The 23,076-nt window shown below is 35.9% G+C and overlaps 2 protein-coding genes across 13 annotated transcripts in view; both read left to right on the top strand.

Moving 5' to 3' along the window:
* LOC5566052 (CD151 antigen) overlaps positions 1–23,076 on the top strand; it is a 280,588-nt gene that overhangs the window by 23,469 nt on the left and 234,043 nt on the right. The gene's annotated exons all lie outside the window — the stretch shown is intronic.
* The window catches only part of LOC110674007 (farnesol dehydrogenase-like), a 28,149-nt gene continuing 20,758 nt past the window's right edge, over positions 15,686–23,076 (top strand). The window contains exon 1 of the mRNA XM_021852745.1: positions 15,686–16,176. Within this exon, the coding sequence (XP_021708437.1) occupies positions 15,967–16,176 (210 nt within the window). The 5' untranslated portion in view covers positions 15,686–15,966. The remainder of the gene's footprint in view (positions 16,177–23,076) is intronic.

Genomic DNA, 23,076 nt, shown 5'->3' with positions numbered 1-23,076 from the left:
ATTATGAGTTTCTACAGATTTTTCTCCAAATTTTTATGGAAAAACCATTCCACTTAAGTTTCTTCAAGGACTCTATGTGGAACAAAATACTTCGTTGATTCCATATGAAGTTTCAGTTCTCTTTGATTTTTTCAATGGGTTCTCCAAGTAATTCTCATAGTATTTGTCTAGAGATTTTTCTACGGATTTTTTCATCACAAAAATATATTCAAGGTTCTAAAAACTGACCAAGTTCCACAGATCACCCAGAAAATTCTCCTTGGATACTGCCGATAATCCCACCACGTATTGGTTCAGAAACGTTTTCTTGGAAAATCCCTCAAGAATAGTTCTTGTTATAATGGAGTTTTCTAGTGATTTCTTCATGAAATCTCTTATACCGTCAAGTTACCATTCACCGTGCATTTAAGAAAAATTTGCACTTCAAAAAATTATATAACTTTTCCAAACAATTTGAAGCGCACTAGAATATCACTACGTAGCGTGCAATTATATAATAATTCAGGGAAAAATCTAGAACTAGTGATGCACAACAAAAAAATACTCAAAAATTATGTTTGAAAATGTAATGTTAAGGTCGCCTCGTACCGTTTTATGTCACCATTTACCGTGCACACTAGTGCACCATTCACCGTGCGTACAGTTTTCGTCATGATTTAATTTTGTATCTCGAAGAAACATTGTTGATGGTGCAACTATGTCGCTAGTAGTGTGCGCACTCATTTTTAAGAGTATTCAAATCATCATTTACAATAAAACCATAAAAATATTAAAATTGTCTTAATCATTATTTTTTCATTAAAAACGTTATAGGAGGTTTGACTGTATTGTCCAAACCATTCCATATTCACTCAAAAACTAAATATGAAGTAGTTCAATAACAACATAACAATAAATCTAATATTACCGAATAGTTTCATGCCTTTTACACGGTAATAGGAACCATATATATTGAAAAGGGTCCATTCACCGTGCATTTGGGTTTCAACTAAAACAAAATAAAAAATTGTAATTTGCATAAAATCTTATTGCTCATACGATGAAATACATCTTACTAATAGTATCCAGAGTGAAAACTTGTTGAAATTTTAATAAATGTCGTACTCTATCGTTAAAATGAAAATATGTGATTTTTTGGTGTTTCTACTAAGAGTGTTGAAAAATATCATTCTCAAACAGAATTCACATGATTTTGACTACATAAACTAGGTTTTTCAAAATGCTTTGCGTCAAAAACTACTTCATTTAATCAGTTTTATTTTATTTTGCTGACAAAAGAATGATTTTTGAAAATTGTATGAATATTCTGTAGGAATTTGTATATGTGCACGGTGAATGGAGGCCGCACGGTGACTGGTGACTTTACGGTACATTTGAAAAAAAAATCGTGGGATTTACATTACATAAGGATTTGTTTCAAGAGTTTTAACACGAGTTCCTCAGAATAAAATTTGTGATGTTTTATAATTGCCTGCTAGAAATGTTCATGGACTTTTCAACAAAGAGTCATTTTTAAATTTCATTAAGAGTTTCTGAGTGTTTCTGATTTCTTTAAGGATTACTGCAATAGAGAAGTAAAAAAAAAATAAAATAAAAATTGAAATAAAAAATAAACACACAAAAATATTAAAAAATATGTAATATAGACTGAAAATACCTGCTAGGTCAATAATATCAATTTGAGATCCATTTTCTTATCATACAATATATGTTGACAGAAACTTGGAAAAAAGTATATTTTGCTTCGATATAACGTAACCTCGATATAACGTGATTAAAATAAAAATCGAGTTACGTTATATCGAAGTATTACTGTATCTGATTTGATGTGAAAATTTCATTCAAATCGGGACATAGATAATTGAGATCCAGCCTACCACAGTGAATCATTTTGGGATGTTTATGAGGGACTGGGAAATGCTGGCGAACGTCAGCGCCCACAGCCGAGACGTGGCCAGAAAGGTTAATTCGTTGAAATGCTGAGCTACGTGTTTTTAAGGTCAGGAAGGCATCAAACCGGACTGACAAGCAAAACACAGTGGCCAAATTGCGTGCGCGGAAGCTGTACCGTGAGTGTCTGGTCAAGCCATGCTGTCTTGTCATGGACGACGAGACATACATTAAGGTAGACACCAAACAAATCCCCGGCCTCAAGTTTTTTTTATCGGTACGTCCCGCATGGAGGTTTTGAAAATGTTCCGGAGGAGAAAGATGGACAAATTCGAAACCCGTGGAATATGTTTTTGTACTGTAATTTTTTATATATTTAGCACAAAGTTACCCTTCTTTTAAACGTTCTATGTTTTTTATTCTAAATATGATGTAACCATAATTGAAGGTACAAATACTGTTGATTTAAAATTTAAATAAATATCACCTTCTTTTATACGTAGGCTGTTTTTTTTTAAATATTTTGTGTCTCCAACTGACAAAAGCGCGGCAATCGAAAGCACTGATCAGCTCGTTTGCCGAAAAATACGCACTAAGTTTTCATCAAAAAATTGCCCAAAACTGGGTTTATTGAAATATACCCGAAAATAGTAGTTTTTTTTTTGCAGAACTAAGTTAAAATGTGAAATTTTGATGAACTTTTTCGCATGATCAGGCAAATTTTGCTAAATTTGATGATAGTATGGTGATTTCGGGCAATTTGCATTTTTTTCGTGAGTTTATACATGAGTCGAACTTTTGCCCCGCTGATTCGAACTTTTGCCCCACTATGGGCCAAAAATCGTTTCCAAGCATTTATGCAAAAACTAATACACCTAAAAGCATCCTTATGATAGGTCTAGAAACGCCCCTACATAAAATATTGAAAAATATTTTATCTTCATTTGGTGCCATACATCGAAATTTTGACCAAAAATAACAATATTCACGTCAAAAAACAACAAATAGCCATAACTTTCCCAAATCTCAATCGATTTTTATGATATTCGGAGTGGAAGCCTTTTATTTGAATAGCATTTGAACCACCATAAATTTTGTTTTGAATTGTGCTAAAAACCTTAAAAAGAAACTCTTGCCCCACTTTACTGTACTGCATTTACTTCGATGGGTTGTGCTATTTTTCCCCGAATGTCGTTTCCCCGAACGCCAGTTTCCCAAATACCCCGTAGCCCACTTCAACGAAAAGTTTTTAGCACTCATAATTGTCGTAACTTTATACATTTCAGGGTGGTGAACGAACTGGCCATTTAATATGCACCCTTCTTTATTTAATTGGTGGTTCTTTCGAGTTTTACCATTCTCTGCATTTATGCCAACATGTGTAGAACCGAGAATGACAGAATACTTCCTTATTTTGGTTGCTTATCGTTCTTTCTCATTCACTATCCAGCCGCTGAAGATTATTACAGCACCTATTTAAACTGTTCCACTTTTCGGGGAAACCGGTCATTCGGGGGAATGGCATTCAGGGAAAAAGGTCATTCGAGGAACTGGCATTCGGGGTACCGACATTAAGAGAAACGACATTCAGTGAAAAGTAGCACAATCACTTCGATGATTCTAAACGTTTTATTATGAAGCAATAATTTTTGGCATCTAATCTTCTATTGGTTTAATCATAAATTTTGCCTTCTTTTCAAATCAGGCTGTTCTTTATATTTATACTGTTTTAAATATTATAATTTAGTAAAGCTAAATGTTAACCATTTTTATATTTCGCCGTTCTATAAATTCTTGCAAGACGTGCTGTTATGATGAAAATTACTTTAGAAGCTTCCAATATTCAACGTATTTTATTTTTGGAAACGCATGATCTCCTTTCGAGATATGCTGGAAAAATATAATTTCTATCACAAATTTTCCCTTCTTTCGATAATAGACGGTGTTTTTGATGCAAAATTCCAAAATTAAAAAATATATAGAATCGTTGAAAAGCTTTGAAATTTTAAACGAAAAATAATCTGCTCTTGTATACAGGCTATTTCTGCATTATGCTAATTTTGCAAATTAATTTTCCCTTCTTTTGTCAACAATTTCTTGACATTCATAGCTTGGAAAATCCCTGAACGAACACCACGCTTGTTAAGAACCTTCCAAAAATTTTTGCTATGGGCTCGGTGGTGTTGATCTCGGTGAAAGATTCAAAAATGCCGATATTCATTCTAAGTCAATCATTATGCCAAACGGCCATTATGCCAAATGACCATTATACCAAACGGCCATTATGCCAAACGACTATTATGCCAAATGACTTTATGCCAAACGGCTTTATGCCAAACGACCTTATGCCAAACGACTTTATGCCAAACGGGGTACAATCTTCCAAATGAACGATTTAGAGAGGAACAGAGGGTACAAAAAAATCAGGAGAGTGGAGAAAAATAAAATGTCCACGTTGACATTACTTAACTGACAAACAGAATATCAAAATGATCAAACTTCAATAAATCAATTGAATCTGGCAAATGAATCTGTCATGCAACCCGTGTCTCACATTCAATATACTGCAAACATATTTTTATTATCTTATATAATTTTGTTACACATGTCGGCAGCCTTTCTATAAACAACTTTCGTCTGGATCTGCCTAAACCCAATTTTTTCACCAAATTATTGGGTGAATGATAACTCTGATAGCATCAAAACGAATTAATAATCGACTAAATGTTAACTATGTTTTCAATTGCATATATAGCTGAGTAAAATCAGTTTTCAATGTTTTCTATTCAATTAATGAGTTAGTATCAAGTATTTTAAGGTTTTGTTGAGTACTCAGTAAACTTAGTAATATATTTTTTTACTTAGTAATATATTATAACTGAATGCAATGTAATGATTTATTCCAAATATAATTTATTGAACTTCAAATAGTTCAAACAAACTTCTACTTCTTAGCATTAACGTCCTCACTGAGACAGAGCCTGCTGCTCAGCTTAGTGTTCTTATGCGCACTTCCACAGTTATGAACTGAGAGCTACGATGATACTCTATGCCCATGGAAGTCAAGAAAATTGTCATTACGAAAAGATCATGGACCAACCGGAAACCGAACCAAGACACCTTCAGCATGGCTTTGCATTGTAGCCGCGGACTTTAACCACTAGGCTAAGGAGGGCCTCAACAAATGCCAAACAATCATGCCATTAAAATCCACTAGAGTTTGTATCATTCGTCAGATTAGGTCGAATCTAGTACACGACACTAAATACGGCTTACAGTTGAAGTCGTATCTGTCAAAGGATACAAACTCTAGTGGAATTAAATGGTTACTCATAGATATTCCACTAAACAGCTCGAAGGTGTTTTTATCAAACAAATATATTTTCACCATGGAAAACAGTATCATAGCATTTTAAGTAGGTCGTTCATACTTAACTAAATGTTTCGACGGTTTCGTCACAAATTGATAGAGGATTATCTCGTTTTCCATAATCCCCCCTATCAACTGAAACCTTCTCCTGTGGATCATGGAGATACAGAGGTATACTCGGTCTATAGTAATAATGGATATCACACTCACATTATTTCTTTTGCCCAATGACCCAGCAGTGACTTGTCCAAATAACTCCTTTTTGTATTTGCAAAGTTTTTGAATGTTTCGTCACCAGTAGTGCTGATATGTTTTATTTTTAGTCTTCTCAATCTCCTTTCCGTGACAAACATGAAAATGGAGAAGTATAATCGGTCTTATGTAACAATGGATGTCGCATTAATATTCCTTCCCTTCCCAGATGACCGATAGTATGTGGATGGCGCTATTATTGATCCTATGATATTCGAAATTTTCGAAATTGTACACATAAGATAATTAACTTCTCCCAAGCTCCGTTTGTTGTTTCCAAAGGCAATTTCGATTACATTAGACAATCACGGAGTAGTAACGCGATTTGCGTTCTGAGCTGGAATCGCTCAGAATGCGTATCGGAATTGAACCAGATCCGACAGGTTTGCTGAATCTGCACTGGTTTTGTGCGCTGCCAAGCCGGTCGCTCAGCCAACAACATTACCGATTAATATAACGGCAAAGCCAGCAGTAATAACGCCCCGGATAGAGAACGTTTCCAAGATAAATTCCCAAGAGGCGACTCATTCTGCTCTGCAACTGTCTGTCTTTATCGGCGGGTGTTATTCGCGTGGGAAGATGGGATTTCTTTTTATGTCGGTCGCCTTATAAATTTTTACGGCCATATTTTATTACTCGAGTCTCTGGGTGTTTGTCTAAGCATATCGGACTGCGCTTGGGAAAAAATGTCGAACTGCGGTTTCCGTTTCTTTTGGAGTCATTTGGTGTTAAGAGTTTAGGATCGGTTCGGGTGTGGGTGTGAGGCTGCTGCCGATCATTATTAACAATATTGCCAAAAATTTAGTACATTTTGCACCCATTAGCATTTCCGGGATGGCATTTGTTTTAATCTTCTTTTGGTTGGAAGTCCGTCAAATGACCGTATTAAAATCGGATTTAAGGGCTTTGCGTGAAAGGCATGCATGTGGCTTTGGTTTCAAACGAATTCCATTATAATTTTTGGTGCTAGAATCACATGAGCATTCACTCACTGGTCACACAATTATGAATCATTTGAGACTTTGCAAAACTTCGAAAAAATATTTAAAATAAAATAACCAAAATATTTCAATGCATTTAACACCAACTTCCGGCATTTCCGAGGAAACAATCCGATCCTGTTTGATTGATTCATGAACGTTACAGCACTCGTCTACGCTCACGAGAAAGTTGTTCCACTCGATTGTATTTGGAAAGTTCCAAATTGGAACAAACCGCTCTTTTCGCACCTTCTTGCCTATCCCATATACGATTACAAACGAGCTACGTTTGTAGCCAATCATTCCTTCCTCTCGTAAAGTTCGCGTTCATTCACTTTTCTGTACGACTACGTACCACCAGAAGCACGTGGAGCTTAAATCGATTTGCGACAATTTTTTTTCTCAACGCCTGAAAATAAGGAAAAACGGCTTTTCCCCGCCTTCGCTTTTTATCATCATCGATTACTACGGATGGTTATTTTCGGTGAACAGAGGGCGACTTTTGCTGCATCAGAAATCAATTTTATAACCATAAATCAAGACCAGCTTCAACTTTTACACGGAGCAGCCTTTCAAAGGCTTCGGGGTGGCGGCAAAAGAAGCTGGTCCGGTTCGACGCTTTTCGAAGAGATTCGAAGGCAAAAACGACGAGCCAACTTTTAACCCAAGCACAAAACATGACTTTTGGTCCTCCCATCCATCGTCGTCATCTGTGGATGGGGAAGTTTCTTACCAGGTCAAAATACTGTGAAGTTGGACGATTGGTTGATGCAGCTGCTTACCGGAGGCTAGTTCACTGCCAAGCTGGGTTATGCCGCAAAAGTGAACAGAGGTTTTACTTTCTGGCTCACCTGGATATTGCTGTTCTGACTGCTGATTTCGGAGGAAAAACGACTTGCAATGTGGAATATCCTTCAATTGAGACGTACAAAGATTGACATTCTGAATTTTGAATTCAGTGCTAGTGGTTCAAGCTTTGATAATCGATCATTAAATATGAAAACATCGAAATTGAATCTTTTATGAACCATTAGTACTTTTCCCCAGCAAGGTAGAAACACGAAAACACGTCGATAAATTTGACGCTCCTCTCGTGCAACACAGATTGATTCGTTCCACGCGTAAAGTGAGCCTTTTTAGTCGAGGGCGGTCTATTTGCCACCTAGGGCTAATCGGTGCAGTTTTGCGAAAAAGTGAATGGATATTATAAATTAATTTTGCCTCCCTCTATTCGCTGCTGCGAGAAAAATCTGCAATCGGTAGCTCAGGTACCTGCTGCAGTTGGTCTGTGGTGCAGTAGAACATCAATATGTTTGCGGGCATCCCTATGCGGTACGTTCCTGCTCATGCAAGTGAAGTTTTGAAGGCGTGAATAACATCGACGATATCGTTCATAAAAAGGCTCCTGATGAACGATTTTTGAGCGGATGAAGTTTAGCGTGTAGTTGAGTGTTGAAAAGCAATAGCGTTTACTGCTTGGCCCGTGTTTTCGACCTGTGCTGTTTGAGCCCACCCTGGAAAAAACTACGGAAAACGTAAACGAGTCATCGGTAGGCAAACAAGCCATTCCTAATACTCGTTCGGTTTGGTTCAACTTGTCTTCGCCGATTCTTCCTAAATCCGCTGCAAAATTTTCGAATTAGATCGCCAATTTCTTAGGTCGAAGCCAACTTTGGAGTGCACCGTTCGAACGTCAATCGCCAAGTTAGCCAACTCCTCCTCCGTGTCCTGGCCATCCAGATAATCATCCACGTAATGATTATCCACTATCGTGGACGCTGCTGTAAGGTAGACCTTTTTCCATTCTTCTGCGTTGACGTTCTTAAGATGTTGTGCCGAGCATGGGGAACATCCAAATGTGGCAACGTCCATTATGTAAGTCTCAAGTTCATCTGATGGTTGTGACCGATATATTAAGCGTAGAGATGAACGGTCAGCTGGACGGATGTTAATCTGATGATACGTCTCTCTAATGTCGGCGGTAACACAAAACTTGCGTTCACGGAATCGAAAAAGAACTGATGGTAACGATCTTAACATATCCGGCCCCTTCAAAAGCATTGCATTGAACGACACTCCGTTGACCTTTGCGGTCGCATCCCAAATTATCCAAACTTTTTCCGGGTTTCTTTGGATTTGTCACAAAACCCAATGGCAAATAACATGCTCGCTTTGGATCAGAAACTTCCAACTAATGCTTACTAGCCTTATGAGCATATCCTTTCGATTGACACTCGGCGATTTGCTTGTCCAGGTTGTCACGAAGTACGAGATAAGCAACCAAGTGACGGTTCAAACAGTAAAACCTCTTAGCGGCCATCGCATAACTTGATGAAAATTCAAACTGGTCGTATCGCCAAAGCCATCCCGTTTCGTCATGAACATCTTAGCCTTTTCTGGTCCATTATTGCAGGATAGCCTTGGTCCGAATATCTTTATCGCCTTCTGGTAGAGGTCCACTAGTATTTCCTAAGATTTCCACTACAAAAAACTTCTTGACGAGGTAATGTAATGTCTCATCAGATGTGCACTCACAAATTGGGAACGAATGAGACGTTCGATTCGGCCATGTTACCAAAAATTGCCCAACCTAGTCTCGCTTTGGTCACCATGGGTTCATTGCCGTGGCCTTCTCGGCGTTTTAATGGAATAGCTAATTTCAAATTGCTTCGGATAGGCAAATTCTGAAGATGAGGAAACTTTTTTGCCAACTGAACGCAGTCTGAAGTTTGAAAAGGTAATTCCAATCGATCGACTGTGCGCACGTGCACTAGAGGAAAGCGCTACTTTCTTCTGCACCCACCTTTATATCCATATTGATCTATCTGGAGTTCGCTTCATCCCTGGTTACATTTGATGGCCACTTCAGACAAAGGCCCTTTTGTTCACCTTCAAGACCTAGCAAGTCTGCGATCTCTTCATCCAACAGGGTTATGCCCGATCCTTCGCCTAAGAAGGCGAACGTTTCGATGTACATATGTGTTGCTTTCCCGTACAATACAACAGGGATGTTTCTGAAAATAGTAGGATTCTTCGCCGGCTGTCGGTGTAGGGATACTAAGGCGACTTCAGATGACTGGGGAACACCAGGATGTAGAAGCGAATGATGATGTTCTGTACACTCACTGGATTGTCCGACATTTCCCCGAAAACCATTTCCTCGAATGAAATTTCCTCGAATGACGTTTTTCCGAATGAACTATTTCCCCGAAAATTATTTTCACGAATGTACCATTTCCCCGAAGAAATTGTAATGTGTTTGGCATACAAAGCTATTCATGATCATGCTGCCAAAAAAATTTTCCGTGTTAGCTGATGTAAGACTACATGAAAATTGATTAATTTGTTATAAAATCCATGTGTTCAAAGTAACAGATGTTCAAAATAAAGTGGATTTGACTCAGCACAACTTATATTTTTTGTGATTGCGTGATGAATAAAGCGAGCACATGATACGCAGTTTCATTGGATGCGGTATCTTTGGAGTATAAATCTTTGGCTTATGGACATTTAGCCGAATGAACATTCGGCTTAGTTTTGCCATCTAGCCACGTTAGGCTGTTATAGTTATACTGTTCCAATATTTAGTGGCACTTAGCTGATAATATTTCAATTTGAATTTTCCCTTCTTTTAATAAAAGGCTATTCTTTCACATTGTTTCACATAATTACGCAAAGATGCCTTATTTCTACTTCATGTCTTCATGTCATATGTGTACTAGGTGGAACGTAATTTCATTTTACTTAGTGACAGTAGAGTTAGTGACAGAGACAGTGAGTCCATTCACTCTTAAAATCTATCATATCTTGCACTACATAATTAAACCTCTAATCTTCCTTCTAAATATTTTTAAAAGACAACATGCTTCTTTATTGATTTACTGGCAATCAATATCAGTTTTCCAGATATAAATCTTTTTATGTCTTGGATAGAAGCCGAAGGTAATTTTTTCCGAATCGTTACTAAATAGGTCATCTAGTCAAAAACGTCAAATACAGAGAGCATGTTAGTAATGAAAACTGAAGATGCTAAAAATCACTAATTAAATAGAATAAAATGTATATTTGAAAAAAAAATCTCAATTTAGAGTAGACGAATGCATTGAAAAGGTTGGATCAAAATATTAAAATCTGTAGTACCGTTTTGATTCATATTACGGACACTTAAGGCCCCAGTGAAGTATAACCCAGTTTGGACCATACAAAATAAATCATTCTGTATGATTTTTTAGTGTTATCGAGCGTCGGAAGCCCTTAACTTTCGGATGGTGGGTAGAGAATACGCGTCCGCAACTTGAATAACTTTAAATAAATCAAAACGTGTGGCCTTTTCATGTTTCTTATTCCGGACGCTCCCTCACTTTTGCCTCATATTCCGGACGCTTTGATTCGAATTACGGACAGCTCATGATAATCATTAATGGAACAGTCAAATCATCAATTGAAATCGTTCAACCACTTAAGAGACGTCTAAGGTAGTTGGGCATTATAAATTTGCAATGATATTTATGGAAAAAAACCTAATAAAACGAGCCTCGAAAATGAGAACTTTTGGACGGCGAAAATTGAAACATTTCGTGTGAAATGTTTCCCATACAAACAAGAGTGTCCGGAATTTGAAGCTGTCCGTAATATGAATCAAAACGGTATTCATTCTTACAATGACATTTGAAGTAATAGCATATAATTACCAGAAAAAAATCTGATTGAAGTTTCAGTAGTTCTGTGTATTATTATTGATATATTTATGTATAACGAACAGCATTCTAATATATAAAGGGCAAATTTCTGATGAAATCTGTACACCAAGCTGGATTGATCCACCAAGCTGGATTGATCCATGATGAAAAGTAACCACATATCATTCCCACTATAGATGTTCGCACCGTTTCACAAAAAAAGAACCTTGTTTTGATCATTTCTATACTTTTTTCGGAAAGATATCGTGGTGAAAAGCAAATTGTGAAAATTTCATTGAGATTTTAAAAATCCTCTAGAATGTTTTGAATCTTTGTATGGAAAACGAGTTAGGAAACATCACAACCCATTTTCACAATGCCCACTTTTTACAGATGGGTCAAACTTGCGGTTCACGGTAGAGTAGCAGAACAATATTAATACAGCAAAGCTTCAAAGAACTGCCTACGATGATAATAAGGCGAGACTAGCTTTAAATTTATCAACTATTTTGATGTCAACGATTATTAGACCAATAATATAAGGAGAACAACCTATGTTCTTAACAAGGGATAGTTTTAAAATTGAAAACAAGCCTGTTTACGTTGTAAATTGTAGTTAAAAAATAACGACCTGCTAATGTTTTAAGAAACAGAAACTACTAAAGCGGAAGTAATGATCGATCCGGTGTGCTGAACTGTCAGATGCGTCTCAAATCAACTTAGTGACTCATTTATTATTTCTAAGATTTCATGCCGTCGTAACTGCATCTCATTTGTGTCACGTCTTTGAATCCTGCAAACTGTTTTCAACCAGTCAAACTTTATTTCATAATTCTGCCGTTGCCAGTTCGGCCAGATGTCATTCAGATGAATCATGTTAGGACAAACGACATTAAGCATCAGGTTTGGTAATCTCTTAAATACTCTTTCAAAACCTACATTATAGATTTTCATGCGTTTTCATTTCGATTCTTAGCATAATAAAATTTGAATACCGAGTTTCATTTCATGACATGTTTTTGGAAGCAGACATGCTAAACAAGTCATCGATTTCCAATCCAAATATCATATTTTTTTTCAAATCATTCATAAGAGAATCATTCGTATGAAACAATAACCAAACTTGCTGAATATAGTTTTCTACCAATAATTGAAAAAAAAATAATTAAAAATGTCTTTGGAAAAAGCTTTCAGGGAAACAGTACATTCGGGGACACAGTTCATTTGGGGAAATGGTTTTCGGGAGAAAATGCTTCGGGGAAATGGTTCTCGAGGAAATGTCGGACAATCCACTCACTGATATCACATGACTTCAATGACACCAGGCACTAGGCACTTCTCACACAATGATACATTTTTACGGTTTTCCAGCGATCGTTCAAAGAAAGGGATTTGAACATGTAACACTCTTTGACTCTGTGTCCTACTTTTTCGCACACGAGGCATGACTTTAAAGCAGCCCCAGTTTTGATGTTGCTATCGTCGCCCTTTCATCGCCTATAATCATCAAATGAGCTATGAGCATTGAAAAACATCTTCTGAACGGATCTCTTGTAAATTAAGTGAGGTAGGAATTTGTCACATAAGTTTATCCTTTAAGAAGTACTGGACATATTTACAATGAATTCGTGGGCCCCCTGAGAAGACGTCACACCCCTTAAGGGTCCACGAACCACCAGTTGGATAGTACTTTTGAAGGATTCTAAATTTTGAGTAAGAAAAATAAGGTGAAGTAAAGAAGCATTCTTCAGAGTTTGTCGCATGAATTTCCTCAAATAATTTATATAGAATGGTTCCAAAAATTCTTACAAGGATACTTCTATAGCTTCCTTCACAGGTTTTTCGTTTGAAGCGAATACACAGCAATTGGATTCACTGCATTATTTTATGAAGTTTGAAATTGATATCTTTGGCAATATTTTTTTTAATGTAATTGAATGATATCATCAGTTTTTTTTTCGAACATTTTAAAATTTGAGAGGCTTACAGAGCATCCTAATAAATTTTGACACATCCTGAATTCTCAAAAAATCATAACGAAACCCTGAGAGAAGAATTGAGTAATCTTATTTTAGAACTCCATGGTAAATCCTTAAAAACCGATTGGAAAAAGGCAGAAAATCCCTAAAACCCCTTGAAAACATATCTAAGCCCCTTGGATATCATTGAAGATGCTGAAACCCTTTTAGGAATTTTTCAACATCCTTTTGAAACCTCTGCAAATCGCATAATACCTCTGATTATCACTAGAAAATCCCATGAGAACCTCTGTGAAATTCTGGTACCGCTTTGGAAACACCTAGGGGAACTTTGCAACTCTCATTTAACAATCACTTGCAATTCCCCCGAAAGCCTATGTTAATATATAAAAACACTTGCCTATGCGCTCTGGAAATCTCTGCAAGTGCAGTAGAAGTCCCTCGTATCACGCTAGTACTTCATTCTGCATCAGGAGTTATTAAAAATTCCTGCTCATCTCTTGAAAATCCTTGAGGTCCTCTTAAACATTTAAAAAGTTGGAAAGCTTCAGACTGTCTTTAAAGCTCAGTAGAATATCTTTATATAGGGAGTTCAAAAAAAAAGCTACATAAGAGGCCGTCCATTAACTACGTAAGACAATTTTTGGGGGTTTTCAATCCTCTTCTCCCCGTGGTTGGCTATTTTTTGGTAGGCTATTATTAGAAATCTCAAGCCACCCCCTCCCCCCTTAATACTTAATATTTCTTGAACGGCCCCTAACTAGCAGTCATCTCTCATGCAAATAATCAATATTAAATTAAACGATAAAAAGTAATGCCAATAGAAGCATTAACATTCATGGGATCATTGAAAAACGAGGTCCATAATTTGGTTGAGTCTATCTGCAATATTGCGAAATAAAAGCAGTATGCATGAAGAGTACCTACAGGGGATAGGCAAAATGATTGAGATAGGCAAAATTTTGCCCAAATTCAAATGCTTATAACTTTATGAAAAATGAATGAAATTGGATGCATCTGGAAGCAGTCGACGGCAAATTTGGTCCAGTTTTAGGAACTTCCTTGGCCATGCATATTGGCCACTGGAAACCGGAGATGTTCCGGATTTTCTGAGGTCATGTCCAAATGTCATTTTTTCTGTCGCTTGTATTTTTGTGCGGTGTAAAGTTAGATAGATGTTTGCAATTTTCCTAGAAACTAGAACTAATAGGAAGTTGAATGCCACCGGACGCATTAAGATTGGTTGGAAATCTTCAGAAATATGACCATTTCCGTAAAACTGGTTCCGGAAAGCATGGTCAGTCATGTTTGTATTTCCAATCATGTAAATATTATCCGGAGCTATATCCAAGTGGACATCATTCTTAAAAATGATGTTTCCTGCAGCGTATTCAGAACCATTAGATGCACAGACCACTCTATAGAAGGTTCCAGGTGCCCTGGGGGAAGTGGTCAATTAGGAACATATCTGGAACCATATCAATATGGGCATCAAACTTCATGATTTTCAAAGGTTATGCTTTCCGAAGCATTTCCAGCACCACCGGCTGCCATGACCACTTTATAGTAGGTTCCAGGTGCCCCGGGGATGTGGCCAATTCAAAACATGCCCGAAAACACATCAATATGGGTAAAAACATCAAGATTTTTGAAGGTGATGCTAATAGAAGTATTTACAGCGCAACTTATTTATATAACCACTGTATAGTAGGTTCCATGGGCCCTGGGGGTGAGGTCATGTTTCGAGTTGGCCACATCTCTAGGAGCCCCTGGAATATACTATAGAGTGATTATTATATCTTGTGGTTCTGAAAATGCTCGCCATTTTCCAAGTCACATGGATCTTACTGTTTATGGTAGAATGTGATTCTAAACAGATGAACGGACATGTTCCAAATTGGCCACATCCCCCGGGGCATCTGGAACCTACTATAAAGTGGTTATGGCAGCCGGTGATGCTGGAAATGCTTCGGAAAGCATAACCTTTGAAAATAATGAAGTTTGATGCCCATATTGATATGGTTCCGGATATGTTCCTAATTGACCACTTCCCCCAGGGCACCTGGAACGTTCTATAGAGTGGTCTGTGCATCTAATAATTCTGAATACGCTGCAGGAAACATCATTTTTAAGAATGATGTCCACTTGGATATAGCTCCGGATAATATTTACATGATTGGAAATACAAACTGACCATGCTTTCCAGAACCAGTTTTACGGAAATGGTCATATTTCTGAAGATTTCCAACCAATCTTAATGCGTCCGGTGGCATTCAACTTCCTATTAGTTCTAGTTTCTAGGAAAATTGCAAACATCTATCTAACTTTACACCACACAAAAATACAAGCGACAGAAAAAATGACATTTGGACATGACCTCAGAAAATCCGGAACATCTCCGGTGTCCAGTGGCCAATATGCATGGCCAAGGAAGTTCCTAAAACTGGACCAAATTTGCCGTCGACTGCTTCCAGATGCATCCAATTTCATCCATTTTTCATAAAGTTATAAGCATTTGAATTTGGGTAAAATTTTGCCTATCTCAATCATTTTGCCTATCCCCTGTATATAGCCATCCCCATCTACGATGCGTGGATGGATCTCATTGAAATTTCAAATCACTGTAGCATAACGCATGACATGACCAAATTTTGCTGTATCACTTCCAATTACGCTAGTTCAGAATGATTCGAAATAAACATACCTCAAAGATAGCTGCCCCATGGTGCAGATAAGTGGACAAATATTTCGTTATCAAGCTCAGTCTAAGCTTGACGGTCAGTGGATTCACGTCGCGTAACCGTACACTGCACAGAATGGATCGTTGGACAGGAAAGGTAGCCGTGGTGACCGGTTCCAGCTCGGGGATAGGTGCCGCCATAGCCAAGGATCTGGCCAAGGCCGGAATGATAGTCGTGGGATTGGCACGACGAGTGGAGCGTACCGAGGCACTGAAAGAGGAGCTACCGGAATCGGCAAAGGAACTTCTTCACGCGGTCAAGTGCGATGTGTCCAAGGAGGAAGACATCCTGAAAACATATCTTGTGGTTCTGAAAATGCTCGCCATTTCCAAGTCACATGGATCTTACTGTTTATGGTAGAATGTGATTCTAAACAGATGAACGGACATGTTCCAAATTGGCCACATCCCCGGGGCATCTGGAACCTACTATAAAGTGGTTATGGCAGCCGGTGATGCTGGAAATGCTTCGGAAAGCATAACCTTTGAAAATAATGAAGTTTGATGCCCATATTGATATTGGTTCCGGATATGTTCCTAATTGACCACTTCCCCCAGGGCACCTGGAACGTTCTATAGAGTGGTCTGTGCATCTAATAATTCTGAATACGCTGCAGGAAACATCATTTTTAAGAATGATGTCCACTTGGATATAGCTCCGGATAATATTTACATGATTGGGGAGAGAAGATAAATCCGTCGTTTTTTGTGGAGTGTTCATGCTTGCTTCGAATTTTTCGTAAAAAATACCCATAGCCAAATTGTTTAATTAGTTTCAAACTCATGATTGGAAAAAATACTCAAAAATTATGCTAATTCAAGTTATTCAAGTTAAGGTACAGTGGGGAAGTGTATCAGTGGGGTAAATGGATCATTTGTCCATATTAAGCATAAATACTTGAATATGTTGAATGTTTTCGCACCATTGCTTGTTTTTAGGTTATAAGGACTGTTCATTTAAGAAAGTGGACACGTGTTTTTTACAGTAATCTGTTTATTTTCGAACCAAATTCATGATTTACCTAAAATACATGGAAATCAACGTAATTTCGATCAAATTCACAAAAATTTGAAACATTTATTGAGCATTGCTGGAGAATGCTCTTACTTTTCTTTTGATACCTCCCATAAAATTCTGCACAATTTTTTCGGAACTTTTCGAACTGCTTTTTGAAACTGCTGACCACATTTTCTTGAAAAAATCGATGGAGCTTGCTTCTCTTCCATCCTTCTTAAGATGCCGTTTGATTATTGCCCAATATGTTTCAATGAGGCGTAGTTCTGAGCAATTTGATGGATTCGATCATTTTTATACAAATTCGAATTATTCCTTCTTGAGCATCTCCAAAGTAGCTGAAGCATAGTGAGCCGATGCTGGCAAAAACAAGGAGGCATGGTATGCTTTCAGTAGAATGGGCAGAAGCCATTTTTTAATGCATTCAGTTCTGTAATTTTCGCCGTTGATTGAACCGTTGTGAAATATGTAGTACTTTCATACCGCAGGAGCAAACTGCTTGCCATACCAATATCATTTTTCCCAAATTTTCTGTTGGGATGTATCGTACGTCGTCAGGAATATCTGTTTTGGCCACAGCCGTTGAAAAATTCAATTTGGACACTTCGCGATTTAGGCCAAATCTCGGAACGACAGTTTTTTCTGTACACCATTTGTGCGAAAAAAAATTGAGAGTCGCCATGTCCATTCGACCCATCGTTAAGAATTTATAATTTTTCTATGTCAACTTTTGTCTGTTTCAAATAAACACTTGAAATCACACTGAAACAAAATGTTATTTGTTTTTATGGAATTTTACACCAAAATGCTAATATTTAGGTGTCCACTTTCTTAAATGAACAGTCCTTATTCTTACGTCCAGGCCCGGATTGGGGGGTGCCAAGGGGCAAATGCCCCGGGCCCCCCAATGAAGGGCCCCCCGAGAAGTGAAAAAAGTTTTCACTATTCATTATTTTTACAATAATGGTTTAAAATTAAAAACAACAATTCTGATACCATTTCTAACAGAGATATTATGACATGAGATAATGATTTTCTAGAGTGAATAGCAAATTCAATACGATGTTTGGTCTCAACTTTTCAATTCCAACGATAATCCTTCTATTCGCTAATGAAAATCATCAAAGTTATATCAAAAACTTTAAAACTTTTCGCGGGTCCATAACAGAAATTTTTTAAACTTTTTGAAAAGATACTCCAAAATTATAGGCTCTTTGTCCTGGAATGATCTTGAAAAGACGAAGATACTCTACAATTAATAGATTTCTTGATTTTACTATCACGATACTAAAGCTACTATTCTATCAAACTAATCTGATATCCTACCGGAATTTAAATATTTTCCATATTTTCCCTGTTGTTCTTTCCCATTTGTGCCAGATTTGAATAAATTTGTATTAACATTTTCATGGTTTTGTTGGAATATAGCAAATTGTACTAGAGAACTTAGAATTTACTACAATTTTGATCCAAATCCACGTAATTTGTTTGATATATTGCAATTTTTACTAAGAGTTTTGAATTTATATTATTTCGACCTCAGAATGTTTACACAATTATATTTTCATCGATTCTTAAATTAAAGATAGTTCATATTGTTAACTCTGAAGGTTGTTAGTTGACAGCGATAGTGGAGCTCATGTGCTTTGCTGAAAGCAATTGCTCTTTGTCCGCAAAGACTAGTTAAATGTCTGATTGAAGTCACGCTAGACAATCGTTTGTTCCTTTTTACCGCTACTATAATTCAAATTGAGTATATAAAAGCATATTGATTATTCAGTCACGATAGATACATTTTTTTCTAACAATAATATAGAAAATCAGAAAAATCTACATAATAAAATAAAATACTTAACGATTTGCTTATTGCTTCAATAACGACTGTCGTCCAAATTCATTAAATGGAAATATCTGTAGCAAAATTGTAAAAATAACAACATAATCTTTGATTTTGTGTCTCTATGAATGACATAGTCTTGATTTCTACAGGAACATTTTAAATTTCGGACTTGATTGAGGACGATCCAATCACAATTCTGTCTCAACATCCATGACTTTTCATGTATTTTATAACAGATGATTTTATTTTAACCAAATTTACGAAGTGATATGGGTATAGTCAAATTCGAGTATTATTACATTTGTTTCAGTTTTCCGAATATCTATTTTCATAATACTAAGCGTTCCCTGTCATTTTGCTCCAAGGGCCCCCGTGAAAAGATCTGACCCGGCCCCCGAAGCCCGAATCCGGCACTGCTTACGTCTGCACTGAATTATTGCAAAATTGTATAACACGTACACTAACACAAGCAAACTTGTTGGCTGCTAAAATTAATAAATTTGAAAATTGTTCTCCATCAATCAAAAATTCATTATATCTCTGTCTAAAATCGGAAACTTATTTTTTTTTTAACACATGATGAGCATTTCAGATCTAATTGAATCTAATCACAATGAAAAAAATGTATTTTTTTATGAATAAATACAGTTATATTGGACATGGTACACTTACCCCTACATTTTAATGCGGTGGGTAAGTGGATCAAGTATTATTATCATTTTATTGACAGACTGCTTACGAGGATTTTAATAAGTTTTAAAATCCGCAAATGTTGTTTTCCCTTATCTCTTTTTATTCCTAGCTTAAATTTGTCAAATTAAATAAATCGTTCTGATATAAAAAAATATAAAAGAATAAATATAGCGAAAATCAAATAAAACTTTTCGTGGTTGATCTATTACATATAAGTTGCAAAAAAGAAAAATAAACAAATTTTCTAATAGAAAATATATTATTGTACCTTATTTGACCATATAAATTCTAGATAGACGATACAAATATATTCATAAAATCGAATAAAAGGATTGCAGGGTGTTATTCGAAAGTGAATATAACAAATATTTTTAAACTACGAGTGTTTTTTGAAAACATCGTAAGGAATATTCTACAATACTTCTCTTTAACTTTAGTGTATAAATGAAGGAATTTTGTCCAAATCATTCTAGTTACATTTTGTTTTCGAAGTTGATACTAAAAGTAATGTTTAAATATTTTTCATAATTATATAATCATAAAGATCCTTTTTATTTTAAGCATTAAAATGTAACATAACTAGCACTAATGACAAGAACGAGAGTTATATCATTTTTACTATACATAATTACACCACATTGGGTGCAGTTATACATAATTACACCACCATGGTCGGGAAAGTGAATCATTTGGCGCAAATATTTCAAGCCCCTCATACTCAATACATAACAATCAGCAAAATCGAAATAAATGACGATATGAAGTATAATAGTCCCTTATTTGTTATCTACAGAAAAAGTTTGATTTACATTATTCACGTTAGCTGTACATAACAATAAAGTTGACAATTTATTTTCTGTATCCACCTACCCCACAGTACCTTATACAGTCATAGCTCGATATAACGTAAACTTTTTTTGGCTTTCATTTATTTTTCCATTTTTTCATAAAAACTTGAATTATAAACTACAATAAACCTTCTTCAAGATTCAAAGCACCAACCAATACTAAATCAGAACAACGCAAGCGTTTAACTAATTACTGAATACTGGTCATGCATCGAGATCGAGTGCTATATAAGATCATGTTAAAATCAACATTTTGTCGTTGATGTACATTTGTTCATTTTTGTTGCATTTACGCTCCTACTGGAACTGTTGGCACAGGAATGATAGTTGGTAACCCCAGAGAGATGCGATCGTTCTTTTATCTCAAATAATACAAAGAAAAGTAAAAAGTTTTGTTAGTCAACTAGAAGGAGTTTGCGATCTAAACTATTGAATCCCATCAGTTTTAAAACCAGTTCAAAAATCGTAATAACAGCACTGATAATTGCGAGTCAATTATTTTTATGTTCTTGAATCAATATATGTATCTAATAAAGCTATTTGCAGTTCAAGCTGATCAAGCGGAAATTATTTCCTTTCAATTCTCTCTGAAAAACAGTGTCCATGTTCGTGATTTAACCATCTTAATAGGAACCAAGCCTGCTAATCACTCACTACAATTGTCTATGAATACTTTGATAATTATGGATTTAGATTATGCATTCAAAAAGACTAGATCAAACTCGAATTAGACTTGTGTGTCGCTAGGCCACGGTGCCATTTCCGATTCATTTAAGGTATATTTTGACAATATTGTTTTTCTAAAAATGCTAAGGAAATATATAGCTTTTGCTTAAGGAATTCCTGCAAATATCTTCAAATAATTTCTCAAAGAATTTGATGTTTCTCCTGGAATTTCGTCACAGATTTTGACTAGAACCATTTCTTTTTTCCGACAGGGATCTCCCAGAAATTCCAATAGTTAACTCTCTTGATATTCATGAATAAAAAGATTTTCTCCAGGAATGATTCACCAGATGTATTTTTTTTTTGTGTTCAGCTATTTCAGGGATTCCTCCAAGAGTATTTAGGAACATTTGATCAGTATTGACTTAGCAGATTCCCGTCTTAAGGATCTTGAGGAATTCATCAGATAAATCTCGTTGAATTCCATCAAGAAATGGTTCGAATATTCATCCCGGAATTCCATTATGAGTTTCTACAGATTTTTCTCCAAATTTTTATGGAAAAACCATTCCACTTAAGTTTCTTCAGGACTCTATGTGGACAAAATACTTCGTTGATTCCATATGAAGTTTCAGTTCTCTTTGATTTTTTCAATGGGTTCTCCAAGTAATTCTCATAGTATTTGTCTAGAGATTTTTCTACGGATTTTTTCATCACAAAAATATATTCAAGGGTTCTAAAAACTGACCAAGTTCCACAGATCACCAGAAAATTCTCCTTGGATACTGCCGATAATCCCACCACGTATTGGTTCAGAAACGTTTTTCTTGGAAAATCCTCAAGAATAGTTCTTGTTATAATGGAGTTTTTCTAGTGATTTCTTCATGAAATCTCTTATACCGTCAAGTTACCATTCACCGTGCATTTAAGAAAAATTTTGCACTTCAAAAAATTATATAACTTTCCAAACAATTTGAAGCGCACTAGAATATCACTACGTAGCGTGCAATTATATAATAATTCAGGGAAAAAATCTAGAACTAGTGATGCACAACAAAAAAAATACTCAAAAATTATGTTTGAAAATGTAATGTTAAGGTCGCCTCGTACCGTTTTATGTCACCATTTACCGTGCACACTAGTGCACCATTCACCGTGCGTACAGTTTTCGTCATGATTTAATTTTGTATCTCGAAGAAACATTGTTGATGGTGCAACTATGTCGCTAGTAGTGTGCGCACTCATTTTTAAGAGTATTCAAATCATCATTTACAATAAAACCATAAAAATATTAAAATTGTCTTAATCATTATTTTTTTCATTAAAAACGTTATAGGAGGTTTGACTGTATTGTCCAAACCATTCCCATATTCACTCAAAAACTAAATATGAAGTAGTTCAATAACAACATAACAATAAATCTAATATTACCGAATAGTTTCATGCCTTTTACACGGTAATAGGAACCATATATATTGAAAAGGGTCCATTCACCGTGCATTGGGTTTCAACTAAAACAAAATAAAAATTGTAATTTGCATAAAATCTTATTGCTCATACGATGAAATACATCTTACTAATAGTATCCAGAGTGAAAACTTGTTGAAATTTTAAATAAAATGTCGTACTCTATCGTTAAAATGAAAATATGTGATTTTTTGGTGTTTCTACTAAGAGTGTTGAAAAATATCATTCTCAAACAGAATTCACATGATTTTGACTACATAAACTAGGTTTTTCAAAATGCTTTGCGTCAAAAACTACTTCATTTAATCAGTTTTATTTTATTTTGCCTGACCAAAAGAATGATTTTTGAAAATTGTAATGAATATTCTGTAGGAATTTGTATATGTGCACGGTGAATGGAGGCCGCACGGTGACTGGTGACTTTACGGTACATTGAAAAAAAAATCGTGGATTTACATTACATAAGGATTTGTTTCAAGAGTTTTTAACACGAGTTCCTCAGAATAAAATTTGTGATGTTTTTATAATTGCCCTGCTAGAAATGTTCATGGACTTTTCCAACAAAGAGTCATTTTTAAATTTCATTAAGAGTTTCTGAGTGTTTCTGATTTCTTTAAGGATTACTGCAATAGAGAAGTAAAAAAAAAATAAAATAAA

The sequence above is a fragment of the Aedes aegypti genome, chromosome 3, assembly GCF_002204515.2.
Source record: "Aedes aegypti strain LVP_AGWG chromosome 3, AaegL5.0 Primary Assembly, whole genome shotgun sequence".
In the NCBI taxonomy this organism is placed as follows: Eukaryota; Metazoa; Arthropoda; class Insecta; order Diptera; family Culicidae; genus Aedes; species Aedes aegypti.
Note: the sequence above shows the minus strand (reverse complement) of the source record. Positions and strands in the feature narration are given on the sequence as shown.